The sequence below is a fragment of the Micromesistius poutassou genome (genome assembly GCF_964030765.1).
Source record: "Micromesistius poutassou genome assembly, chromosome: 10".
NCBI classification, from domain to species: Eukaryota; Metazoa; Chordata; class Actinopteri; order Gadiformes; family Gadidae; genus Micromesistius; species Micromesistius poutassou.
The window spans coordinates 20,394,723-20,406,954 of record NC_140280.1 but is presented as its reverse complement, the minus strand read 5'-3'; the positions used below and the strand labels follow the sequence as shown (position 1 = coordinate 20,406,954).

General features: G+C 43.2%; 1 protein-coding gene across 1 annotated transcript in view; it reads right to left on the bottom strand.

Moving 5' to 3' along the window:
- The window catches only part of LOC311354703 (rho GTPase-activating protein 26-like), a 67,378-nt gene extending 55,166 nt beyond the window's left edge, over positions 1 to 12,212 (bottom strand). Inside the window, exon 1 of the mRNA XM_084474540.1 lies at positions 11,539 to 12,212. Within this exon, the coding sequence (XP_084330666.1) occupies positions 11,539 to 11,692 (154 nt within the window). The 5' untranslated portion in view covers positions 11,693 to 12,212. The remainder of the gene's footprint in view (positions 1 to 11,538) is intronic.
- Between the last annotated feature and the right edge of the window lie 20 nt (positions 12,213 to 12,232).

The following is a 12,232-nucleotide window of genomic DNA, read 5'->3' as shown; positions in this document are numbered from 1 at the left end:
AATGAAAAAAGCAGTTGTCTTCTAACTTACGCTTTTAAGAAAATGGGGTCTCGTCAAAATAATCAATCATTATTACGATTCATCATTATGTTGAACGCAATGAAGAAGGGCAAAAGGAGTGGAATAGAATATACTATAAAGTAGGGATGCACCGAAATGAAAATTCTTGGCCGAAACCGAAACTGTGTACTAACCTCACTAAAATCAAGGCATTGCAATTCAAAGAATAAATCAATTACAATTATTAAAAGTATAAAAATATTTATTTAGCACTGAAAAAACAACAACACCGTTTTCCGTTTTGCACTTTGCAGACGGTCCCTAAGCTCGCGGCTGATAGCCGACAGCTCATAGAAGCTGTCTCATAGCGAGCCTGGCCGCGGTTTTTGTTTGCGTCATCACAATTTCCTGTTTCGGCCGTGTTGTTTCGGTGATAAAAGTGTTTCAGCCGAAAGCCGAAAATGCGCTTTTGGGCCATTTTCGGCCGAAAATTTTCGGTGGCCGAAATTTCGGTGCATCCCTACTATAAAGTATTATAGCATATGCAATACATTACTTATAGCATTTTAACATGATAGGAGTGGAGATTCAGCCAGAGGTTGGTCAGTCTTCCAGAGAAGAACATTGGAAGGAAAGCATCTTACGAGAGTAAGAGAACACTTCTAAGTACTTCACACCATAGTGGTATTCCTAACGGCCATGAAGTCGAACAGTAGCATGGTAAAGATAAAGGCGTCAAGTGTATGAGAGAGAATACAAAGACAAAGTGTAGGCGGAGCAACAGTAACCTCAGTTGAAGTGGTATTGTGGTTTTCAGAATCGTCTTTCCTTGTAAGATATCCAAAATACCCAGCCTTGGCCTCTGGTGTTTTCCTCTCATCCTGATAAATGACACGTCCTAAATGACCCGTCCTTTTCAAGGCTAGGGTATAAAGATATAGCAGGCCTTGACATTAAGCTTTTTAAGCCACTTGCTCAAAGGGCAAGTGGCTGTTATGTTTTACTTGCCCAATAGCAAAAGCCCAAAATGGAAATTGTATGGCTATTAAGAAAATGTTTCACTATAATGCAACATATCAGCAAAATGTCACCTGTAGTAAATAGCAGCCTACCATTGGCAAGTACTACAGCAATCAGAATAAGAAAATGTATTTTTATTGATTTATGGTGATTTCTTTCCCTAAACAATTCCATGGTAAAGTCTATGCCACCAGTCTGTGGGGTGTAATTTTAGCTTTTAGGATCCTTGGATTTGGATCCAAGGATCGAAAAAACTACCATGGCAGGTTCTAGAATGCACCACTGGCTAAACTAAGTTTGCGTTCCAGGCTAGCTCTCCCACCAGCTATCTAATCCCGCGGTTATCTGAATTTATCGGTTATCGGAACTGAATTCAACCATGAAGGTGTTCTTGTCATTTGTAATACCCAGTATCATAGGAGCATCCTCAGCCAGATGGTAAAATGGAAATATGCAGAGTTGGAAAAGCCTGAGAATGTAATCTGTCTAAAGACCTCAATGCCATTTTATAGTCATAACAAATCCTCATCTACTGAACTCAAACATGCCAAATCTTTTAGCACTTGGAGGTCTGGGATAGAGTTAAGGATTTCATTTATAAAGCTTGATGAACCTATTTACAATGAAGGGTGAAACACAGCTTTTGCGTACAATCAAGTAAGTGGCTGAGGGTGAATAGGCTAATAACTGGAGAGCCCTATAACTCATTGTTAACAGTTTTAGTATGGGAAGAAAAAAGGATATTCAACAAGTTATGGCATGTGTGCACTACTATTCGTTGGGGTGTGCAAGCAAATGCTTACATATGCCTGCGTGCGTGCGTGCGTGCGTGCGTGAGTCTGTGCTTGTCTACTTTAGACTCATTAAAAACAACACCTGCTTCTTTCACAGCTCCTGGTTACATTTGAACCTCCAGCGATAAGTTATTCTGCTGAATATGAAACCTGTGGCATGCCTGAACACACACACACACACACACACACACACACACACACACACACACCCCCCCCCCCCCCCGGGGCTGGATTGTGGGAGTTCATTACCACCTCCGTAGTAAACGCCTGCTGACAGTCCAGCGCTGCGGGCTATGAACAACACACCCGCTCCCTACCCCACCTCAGGGTGGACCCCGCACCAGGGCCGCGACCCCAGCTCAGGACGTTTAGCTGAATTGATGTCTGTCGGCTCCTCCCTTCGTTACCATAGTTACCATATGACGAGTGGAGACGGCTTCAGCTCAATCAAAAAGCCGTCTGCCACCAGAACAGATGAGTCAGTCCTCCTGACCTTTATTCGTAGTGCGGCCCTATCACTGGAACAATAGAATGTGTGACAAGGTTTATAGTGTATCTAATCTATAATAGTATCATATTATTATTCAATTATCCTAGCTTTTCTTCTAAATCTTAAATATTTAACTTTTGCACTTTTTCTACAATGCATTTTTTAACTTTGCCCGGTTCCTGCCACGCCGCTACAGTGAGGCTGCTATATATATACATATATATATATATATATATATATGTATATATATATATATATATGTATATATATAGCAGCCCTCCTTGTAACGGCAGCAGTCCCTGGGCCATGCTTCAAAACCATTACCTCTAATCATCACCTCAGGTAGTCGAAGAGCATTCCTGGCAACGCTGCAGCTGACTCCACACCCTGAACGTGCACCCTGTACCCTGTACCCTGTACCCTGTACCCTGAACGTGCACCCTGTACTGCTGAGGACTTTATGATGTCAGGAAACACTCTGATCAAATCAATGTGCCACTAGTGGGCTGAGACACACACACACACACACACACACACACACACACACACACACACACACACACACACACACACACACACACACACACACACACACACACACACACACACACACGGGGCTGGGATTGTGGGCTTTCAAGACAACAGCTTTCAAGACAACCTTCCAGATGGACTCAATAGTGACTCTTTCGACAGGCATCCTTCTTCCTCGTTTTTTGCTAACATTTGAATCTTTCAAATTGTCAATTTGTTTGTGTAGAAAGTTCATTTACATGACACACACTCTATAAGGAAGCTTTTCTTTTTTTATTTTACTACACGTTATCTTACTTATTTCCACTGAGCCCACTGTTCCCTGATTGACTATTCCCAACATAGAGAACTTTATATATAGTACGCTATTCAGGAGATACTGGTAGGGAGAATTCAGACACAAATTATGCCCACATGCATCATGGCAATGCATGGAAATAAGTCAGTTGTAGACTTATATAAGGTGCATTATGTATATATATATATTAATATACACACATTACTTTACTGTCTATTTTTGTTTTCAATAGTTCTTTGTGGTATCCTTCATTTTCCACAGCTGCTGGGCTGTTGTAAAAAAGGAATTTCCTGTCCGGGGGATAAAGCTGTTATCTATCTATCTATCTTATCTAGGAGAACTCTAGAACACATCAGAAATGTGTGGAATGTAGAAATGGGATTGAATGGAGTCACTTTTTCCAAGATAAATGTCAACTTTAAAAAGGGGTTAAAGGTCCCATGGCATGCTACTTTATGAATGCTTTAATATAGCTGTTAGTGGGCCCCTAATACAGTACTTGAAGACGTTCAAGAAATTCAGCCTTGGTGCAGAACTAGAGCCACTACGAGCCACGCCCACAATGAGCATTCCACAAACGGGCAGTTTTTTAGAGGCGGGTCCAGGTGGAGGGTGGGGGTGTGGCCCTGAGCAGCTTGCGGCCACAGTACCATACGCTCGTGTTTACAGTGGATGTATCGCAATGGCGAGGCACACACAGCTTTTGGCCGTGTTCTGTAAATGTTCTAGAACACTCCGGGTGCTCCGGCGGGAGTCCTGGAGCTCTATATCTAAATAATATCATAATATTCATAGATATCTATATCATGTAATATAATATATTATCACAGCCAAAATCTGTGTGCGCCTCCAGACGATATTATGAATCTTAAACGACTGCGTCGGGTTCTCCGACATCTCTGGTTCTTCCACTTCCACATCAATCTGAAGTAGACTGAACGGCGACATGAAAGAGAAAGGGATTGTTGCCCGCGATTGTCTCCCGCCGGAGACCACCGGCGCTGCCCGCTGCCGAGGCGGTGGTGCCTCGCGGCGGTGGGTCAAAGCCAAAGTTCCATTACCCCAATTCCTTCTCAACCATGGCTGAGATAACCCCCACTACGAGTCTCGTTGTGGAAGTACCAGAGACGTCAGAGAACCCGACGCAGTCTAGTCTTTACACCAAATGGGAGCTTGCCTTATTGTGTTGCGTGTTATGTGCCATAACACCAACAGCAGAGTGTATTGACACACACACACACACACACACACACACACACACACACACACACACACACACACACACACACACACACACACACACACACACACACACACACACACACACACGGTCCTAGCTCATTGTCTCACTGGCGGGCCAAATTCTCTGGGCGGGCAAAGCAGAGAAGGGGAGGTAACATGTCCCCGTATGACGACATACGGGGAAAATTCCAAATCGGCGTGTCTGAGCTTTGTTTTTTCAAAGGCGGAGCGGGATACCAGGTGATCGTTTTACACCCAACGCCATTTCTAGCTACTGGGGGACCATAGGCAGGCTAGGAGAACATGTAATGATTTAATTGGTGTATTTGTGCATGTGTGTGTCTATCTGTTCCTCTCCACCTGGTACCACGGAATAATCTTCTCACACCAGTGGCGGCTGGTGGTTTTTAAAGTGAGGGAGGAAGGACTGTGCGCTTGGTTGCCATTGGCCTGCTTGCACTGTTAGTGGCGTATGGCAAGTCTGTGAGACTCAAGTTGTTTCAGGGTGTTTTGGTGAACTACAAAATAGCAGGGAAGGATAATTATGTGAATAAAATGTATACAAATCCACCAGTGGCAGCATTGTGCTTTGAAAGCTGGTGGGCAGCATGTCTTGGACTACAAGAGCAGAAGGAAAGGATGCAAAGCCACTTCGTCAAATCAGGCCTACTCTTGATTTGTAAAACTAAATCTGGGCCTATTTTTGCCCTCAATGACTGAAGCTATTGGTTGTAATTTGGCTATGTTTATTTTCAGCTACAATTGCTTTAAGAAAAAATGAGACAAGACCAAAAGTGATGCCATTTAAAATGCATCATGCTCTGAATCATTCACTAACATCCTTTCCACAATATTAAACAGAATGAGTCAGAGTAACAAACAATTAAAAGAACAACAAGAACATAATTTCACAACTATTGACATGGGCAGTAAGCCTAACATTGTTTGAGGCAAATGTGGATGTTAATGGATGTTTCAGAATGTTGGTCATGGTGTTAAACCAATTAAGATTGAGGGACTTCATTTATAGATCAAGTCAATCCTCCTCACTGTTTGTGTTAAAGATATCAGTGACCTGGTCATACCAAACAGGATATTTTTTTTATTTTTTTTTTTTTAACGGGTGACTTCGCCCTTACCATAGAGAGAAGTTGTGTTTGGCCATTTCTATAAGTCTATAAGTGTGTAATTAACAATAGATGGAAACAAACATAAAGCAATATTCCGTATCAGTGCCCGTTCTCATCATCTCATACAGATCGTTGAGCAGAATCTCAACCATCTGTGGTTCAGGGACTTTTGTTGTATGGTCTCCTGCACCGTTTGCTTGACATTGATTCTGTGCGCATTGTTTGCGACTATTCAAAAATATGCAACGGTTGTGCACTTCAGCTCCGAGGTTTTACACTCAGGGGAATGGGAGACATGCATTGGCAGTGACATCTTATGTTCAGGTGTAAGTATGTTATAATCTTGTCAACAATCCAGTTTCAGAACGTTATCTTGTGATTCTATTGCAAGCATTTCTGTTGCAAATCTTCTGTAGCAAACGCTGTAAATGGGGCGAAACATATTCATGAACTCCACCTTCCAACATCTATTGGATGTTGGAAGGTGGATATTGGATATTGTTTTAAGTGTGATATTGTCAGCTATTTTCTTGGTCAGTCAGCAAAACTATCGTGCTATGTGTGAAAGTCGATAAGTTGATCACCACTGTGTGCTCCTAAACATAAATTCATATTCACGCAAAGGGTTTCTTTTGTCTCATATGCAAAAGAAAGTCGCACTGTCTAGCCCTGCAAGACAGATAATAATTAAGGGGCTGACTGTTGCAGATGTGAAGCTCATTTTTTTTTCTGGTTTTGGTGTGAGAAACCTCACACAAAAAAAGGCCAGATTCCAAGAATCGCTTGCATTTAAAGAAACTGTGTCAAGCCACAACAGATAAAATACTTTCAGTTCCTCTGCCAATTCAGATACCTGCCTCACACAGTCTCAAGACACTGGGTCTAAATCAAATAACACATATGTTAATATCTAATTTAATATTAATATATATATATGTCTTACAAACACACACACACACAATCTAATATATGTCTTATCTGGTTACAAAAACAGTACAATTTGTAAGTGCTAATATGCATTCTGTAAATATTGATATACGATATGATGTGACTTCTTTGTGCTGTTTTATCTTTTGTGGGACTAACAGATAGGTTTAACGCTGGGGTATGGGTTCTGCAGGTCTACCGTAGTTCTTTAAATGAACAGAGCTGAACAGAACATAGTTGTTGCATCTTGACAATAGGCTAGGGTCACGTGACGTCCCTGTTACCGGTGCCCTGTTGGTGCTCTCCATGGAAATGTCCCTGGTTAAAAAAAATACAATTTATAAGCAAAAGGCTATCAATGCAATATAGACTGGAAAGTATACCAAAGCTTATAACACACTTATGGCAAGTATACCAAGTTAAAACATACTTAACCATTGGGCCCAATCATTTAAAAAAAGAAAAACAAATCTGAAATCTGATTAAATCCATGCACAAATCAGATAGTTTGTTGATATGCATAGTCTGCCAAAGATCTGGTCATCTTACCATAGATTAATCCACTATAGCAGCCTCTGTAGGAATCACGCTACAATTAATTTGCTTCCAAAACTGTACACCCGAACATGCACCCACTTTCTCCTCCTTTAAGTATTGCAGATATAAGTATTGCAGAAGAAAGAAATCGCTAACCCTAACCCTAGTAACTAACCATAGATGTGATATACAAACTGCATGGCTGCCTATTGGTTTCATTCAAAGCTGCTCGGCCTCCCAGTAGATATTTGACCACAGAATTGGCAGTTAAGTGTTTTATGACCATAGCACATAATGACACTGCCAAGGAAAAGGCCCATAGTGCAAATGTGCAATCCCAATCGTCCACTTTTCACCTTAATTCAAGAGTATTCCATGTCTATTTGGAAATGCTTTTCTTTGGTCTCCAAAAAAGTCCCTAAAAAATAATATAAAAAGACAATGATGAATAGGAAGGAAAAGAGGATGGAAACAGAGGGGAGCCGAGGGAGGGGGAGAGGAAGTGGGGGGGGGGTAAAGAAGTGAAGACGAGGGAGAGCGGGGGAGAGGTGGGCGGGGGGGCGGTCACTGAGTCTAGGGGCATTCCTCTGCATACATCACATAGGAACAAAGAGGCAGAGAGTGTGTGCCAGTGTTTCTTCTGCGAGGGGGCTGATAAAAAACTGCTGACATGCGCTTAATTTGCACAACTTTGCATGTAAAAAAAAGATGCTGCACATGTCTGTCTGATGGCGTTAATGCATGCAAGTATACTCTGTGGGAGAGGTGGGCTGGTGTGTGTGTGTGTGTGTGTGTGTGTGTGTGTGTGTGTGTGTGTGTGTGTGTGTGTGTGTGTGTGTGTGTGTGTGTGTGTGTGTGTGTGTGTGTGTGTGTGTGTGAGTGGAGGGGGTCTTCCCTTTGCAGTGACGTACTGTGGGGGGACGAAGGAAACTAGGGCAGCATCCAGCCCTGCTGGTACTGCTGATGTCACCTCTCCTTTGTCAAGGCAGACAGTCTTAGGCGTGTGCACACGCACACACACACACACACGCACACACACACACACTGATTCAAAACACATTCACAGCCCGAATTACCACCGACGAGCACACGCACACTCAAATATTTCTGTGCACTTTTTTTTTTTTTTTGCCCCTTAGAGTGTGTCCACTGAATTTGCTCTTTGGAAACATGACTCATTCCCTGTAGCATAGAACAAGGAAACATGGAGTATGTGTGTGTGTGTGTGTGTGTGTGTGTGTGTGTGTGTGTGTGTGTGTGTGTGTGTGTGTGTGTGTGTGTGTGTGTGTGTGTGTGTGTGTGTGCCCCCTTCATCTGTCATAATGGTTGACAGTTGAGCCCCTCCAATGACTGCTATTGGCCTCACGTCACCTCCCCACCAGCTCCGAGGGAGGACCTCAGCCAGAGCAGAGACGCTGGGGGGGAGAGATGATGTAAAGAAGAAACTAACACATCCACTGCCAGTGAGCCACTGAGGGAGTATAAAAGCTATTGATTAAGGTAAAGACATGTTGGTCCACTGGTTAATCGTTTTTCAGCCAGTCCCAGGCTACGGTAACAAGACATGCCGGGCTGAAGGTGTGCAGGGTTTCTCTTTGTCTTGGTTTGTCTGGTTTGTGTTGGGTGCAGTTTACTTCTAGTTAGAAGCCAGTGTACGTGTGTGTATGTGTGTCTACATCAGGAAGTAGCCAAAGAATATTACAACACTATATTGTGTTAAAAGAACCTGAGAAAATGTTAAAGTACTCTGAACTGAAGATAACCTGTCACAATCGAAGGTCATGACATCACAATGAAGTGACTAAACAACTTTAAAATCCACCTCACACTTTGTCTCATGGACTATGTCTGTCAATTACTTACTTTCCAATAATGATGGGTGGAAGAGTGGAGGAAGAGGCCTGAAAGGGATTTTTGTAGTTTTGAGATTTCTAGCATATTTCGACCATCACCTCATCAGAAACTGCCAATCACACACGTCAAGGTAACATGTGAATACGGATATCTGTGTCAGCTAATTAAAACCATGTACCAGCAGGCCTGTCAGCTGCATCATTTTAACACACCCAGCACCAGTGAACACACACACACACACTAGCATGACTGGAGGGTTAGGGATAGTGCTAGGGTGAGATTGTTATTTGACCAATTGTATGGAAAATACTAAAGGACCATGGCCACAGGGAGGTGGTACCAATGTGAAAGTCTGGAGGAGGTAATATGACCAACATAACACAAAGTCACACTGGAATCCATATCCAGAAATTAAGACCAGGTCATCATGTATTTGAGCTTGAATGCATGCATGTATGTATGTACGCGTTCCACCCTATCACAGACATACCATGGTCCAACACTGGGGAATGTCAAGAGTGACAATTAGGGTTTCCTTGAATGATGAAGCCATGTCCGAGCCCAGCAGAGTGCGCACAGCATTTTCTACTGCCAACATAATAACAGGCTTTCTCCCGTGGCCTTACTTGACTTCTGGAACACACACATGGACAATAACCACTGTGTGTGTGTGTGTGTGTGTGTGTGTGCGTGTACGTGTGCGTGTGAGTGTGCGTGTGAACCAAGCCTATATGTCTGGTCAGGCTACTACACAAAATGATTTGGATAGCCAGTAACAGGCTTGGAGTGGAATGATAAATAACAATGACAGACAGGCAGGTTGACAAGAAAACAAAGACAAACCTGATCAATGACACACAAAACAAGGAATAATTTACATCTAACTGAACTTATGCATCTATTTATGCACTCATGTATCTTATAGGGCTGAACAATTCATCAACCACTATTGATATCGCTGGATGGCCAAGTGCAATTCACAATTTGCAGTAGCTGCAATCTTTTGATAAGGGCATTATAACTGAGGTACTGTAGTGCTGAGGAGAGACCATGGACACAGTACACATGGTACACATTTGTTTTCTCCAGATGTAAGTAAACGTTTGTTAGGTAAAAAATGTCTGATCATCAAAAATAGTGAATCAGATTCATATTGCACTCGCAATATCTGTCAAAATAGTCGCAAAATGATATTATTTACCATATTGACCTGCCCTACTCCGTCTAGGGTAACACGGTGATAGATGGGGGTTCTGGCCGGGCTGCTTTCTAGAGTTAAATGTCCCCCTGCGTGGTCACAAGATGCAGTGGTGATTATAACCACAGATACCTGTGAGAGTCGCAAGACGAGAAAACCACTCAGAGATTAAACAAGTTACATACAACAAACGGGACGCATGCCGTGCAAGAGCACTTCTGCTTCTGGCTTTAAAAAGAAAAATGCATGAGGTATAAAAGGAACAAGACAGTGTTTATTTTTAATGATTGATTGACCGAATAGAAACCATTTGCATTGATATAAAAATTATCTTGGCAAGTTCGTTTTTTTTTTACCAGGGTTAAAAATGAAGAATATAAACCAATGGACATACAGTAGTCTCTCAACTTTAGCTTGAGTTACACAGTGGGATTTTCCCCCATTAAAATACCAAGCCTAAGCATCAGCCAACAACTGCTTCTGCTCTTTAACGCAAGCAGTGTCAATTGCTTGTGTTAAGTGCCCTTCAATTAACCAGAATGAAGCTTTGCACAAGCATGAATATAACTTGTCAATCTCTCCCTGTCACCATATCTCTGTGACCTGGGTCTAAACCGAGTTCAGCCGGGTGGATTTGTGGATGTCTACGGTCTCAGAACAGAGCGGACCAGTCGTTTCTCATGTATTATGTGGTGTACAGAAGCTGAAACCCCCACTCCCAAAATGTAACAACATGTGGTGAAGGGAGATCCCTGATTAGGTCATCAGCACGTCTTTCCAAATCTGGCCTTTTTAAGCGGTATAGTAACATAGCTGTAACATGGTCTAGTAAAATGAACAGATGATTCATGGATGCAAATGCTACTCATTGTCTCATACACTGAGAGGCTGATGTGGGATTTCCAAACGTACAAAAAAGACAGTAGGCTACATTACACCTTGTAACGACTATGTACTGTAGGACTGAACTACTCCCCTCCCAAACTCTAACCTGGGATTTGAACCTTCAGCTCCACTTTCAAACATTCCTCATCATAAACACAACCACGGGGAAGCCTTGAAGAGGAGTTGACATTGATGCTCGTGTCATTCTGGCGCACAACAACAACTCGTTTAAAACTGCATGTACCCAACACACCGAGGGCACCATCATTTGAAAGAAATTTCACGTTAGCCTCCGAACAGCAGGAATAGTTTAAAAAGCATGGTGTTAACTGGATTCACAGACAGAGACACCAGTCGCAACCAGGCAGTCACAAAGTAGAACCAGGTTATTCCTTTCTTGATGAGTGTGTTGTCATATTAAGTATCTGTTGAGAGAACAAGAAATGTCCCCACTGTCCAACCAGAGCATCTGCCTCTATTGATTTACCAGAGGGGCTTGGTACTGTCAACGTATTCGCCATCAGAGAAGTAGTAAAACACACACACACACACACACACACACACACACACACACACACACACACACACACACACACACACACACACACACACACACACACACACACACTTACTTTTCAGAGCCTGAATGAGAGCCTTCCCGTCTTTGATCAGCTCCTTGATGAACTTATTGGTCTTGTCCAGCTCCATCTCGTGGGACTTGAGCCTCTCTCTGAACTGCGGGCTGTCCAAGTAGCAGTCACTGAACTCCAGGGCCGGTAGTCCCATGTTCCCGAAGGCTGTGATCACCCCACAGAACCAGGCGGAGGACGGGATCTCTGACCGAGCTGCCGCTCCTGGTGATGCTGGTGTCAATGGTCTACAATCCAATTACAAGACGAAGAGCGCAGAGCGTCAGGACACCCACGATAAACGCCCTGATAACCTTGCTTTCCTCACGCCTCGACCTCTATTAACTCCGGTCCAGTGCAACAATACAAGACCATAAAATAGCTATTGTGTCCCGTTTCTGGGATAGTAGTAGCCTTGGCGCTATCGGACACGGTATCCCCCCCCCCTCTTTGACAACAAAAAGTCATACGCGGAATAGCAGGCTTTATCCGTGTTGGGAAAGTGCGGGCAAAGACTGTCCACTTGTCGCCCGTCAGGAGCTTCAACCTGCCCGTTCCTCACCACCTCGCCATTCTGGAGGAGGACGGTGGGCCACAGGGAGAGAGATTAATAAGAATAAAAAGAAACCAGACAGGAGAACGCAGCAGTGTCTACCCTGGGCGTTTTAAACACCCAACGCTTTCCTCTCCATCCCTC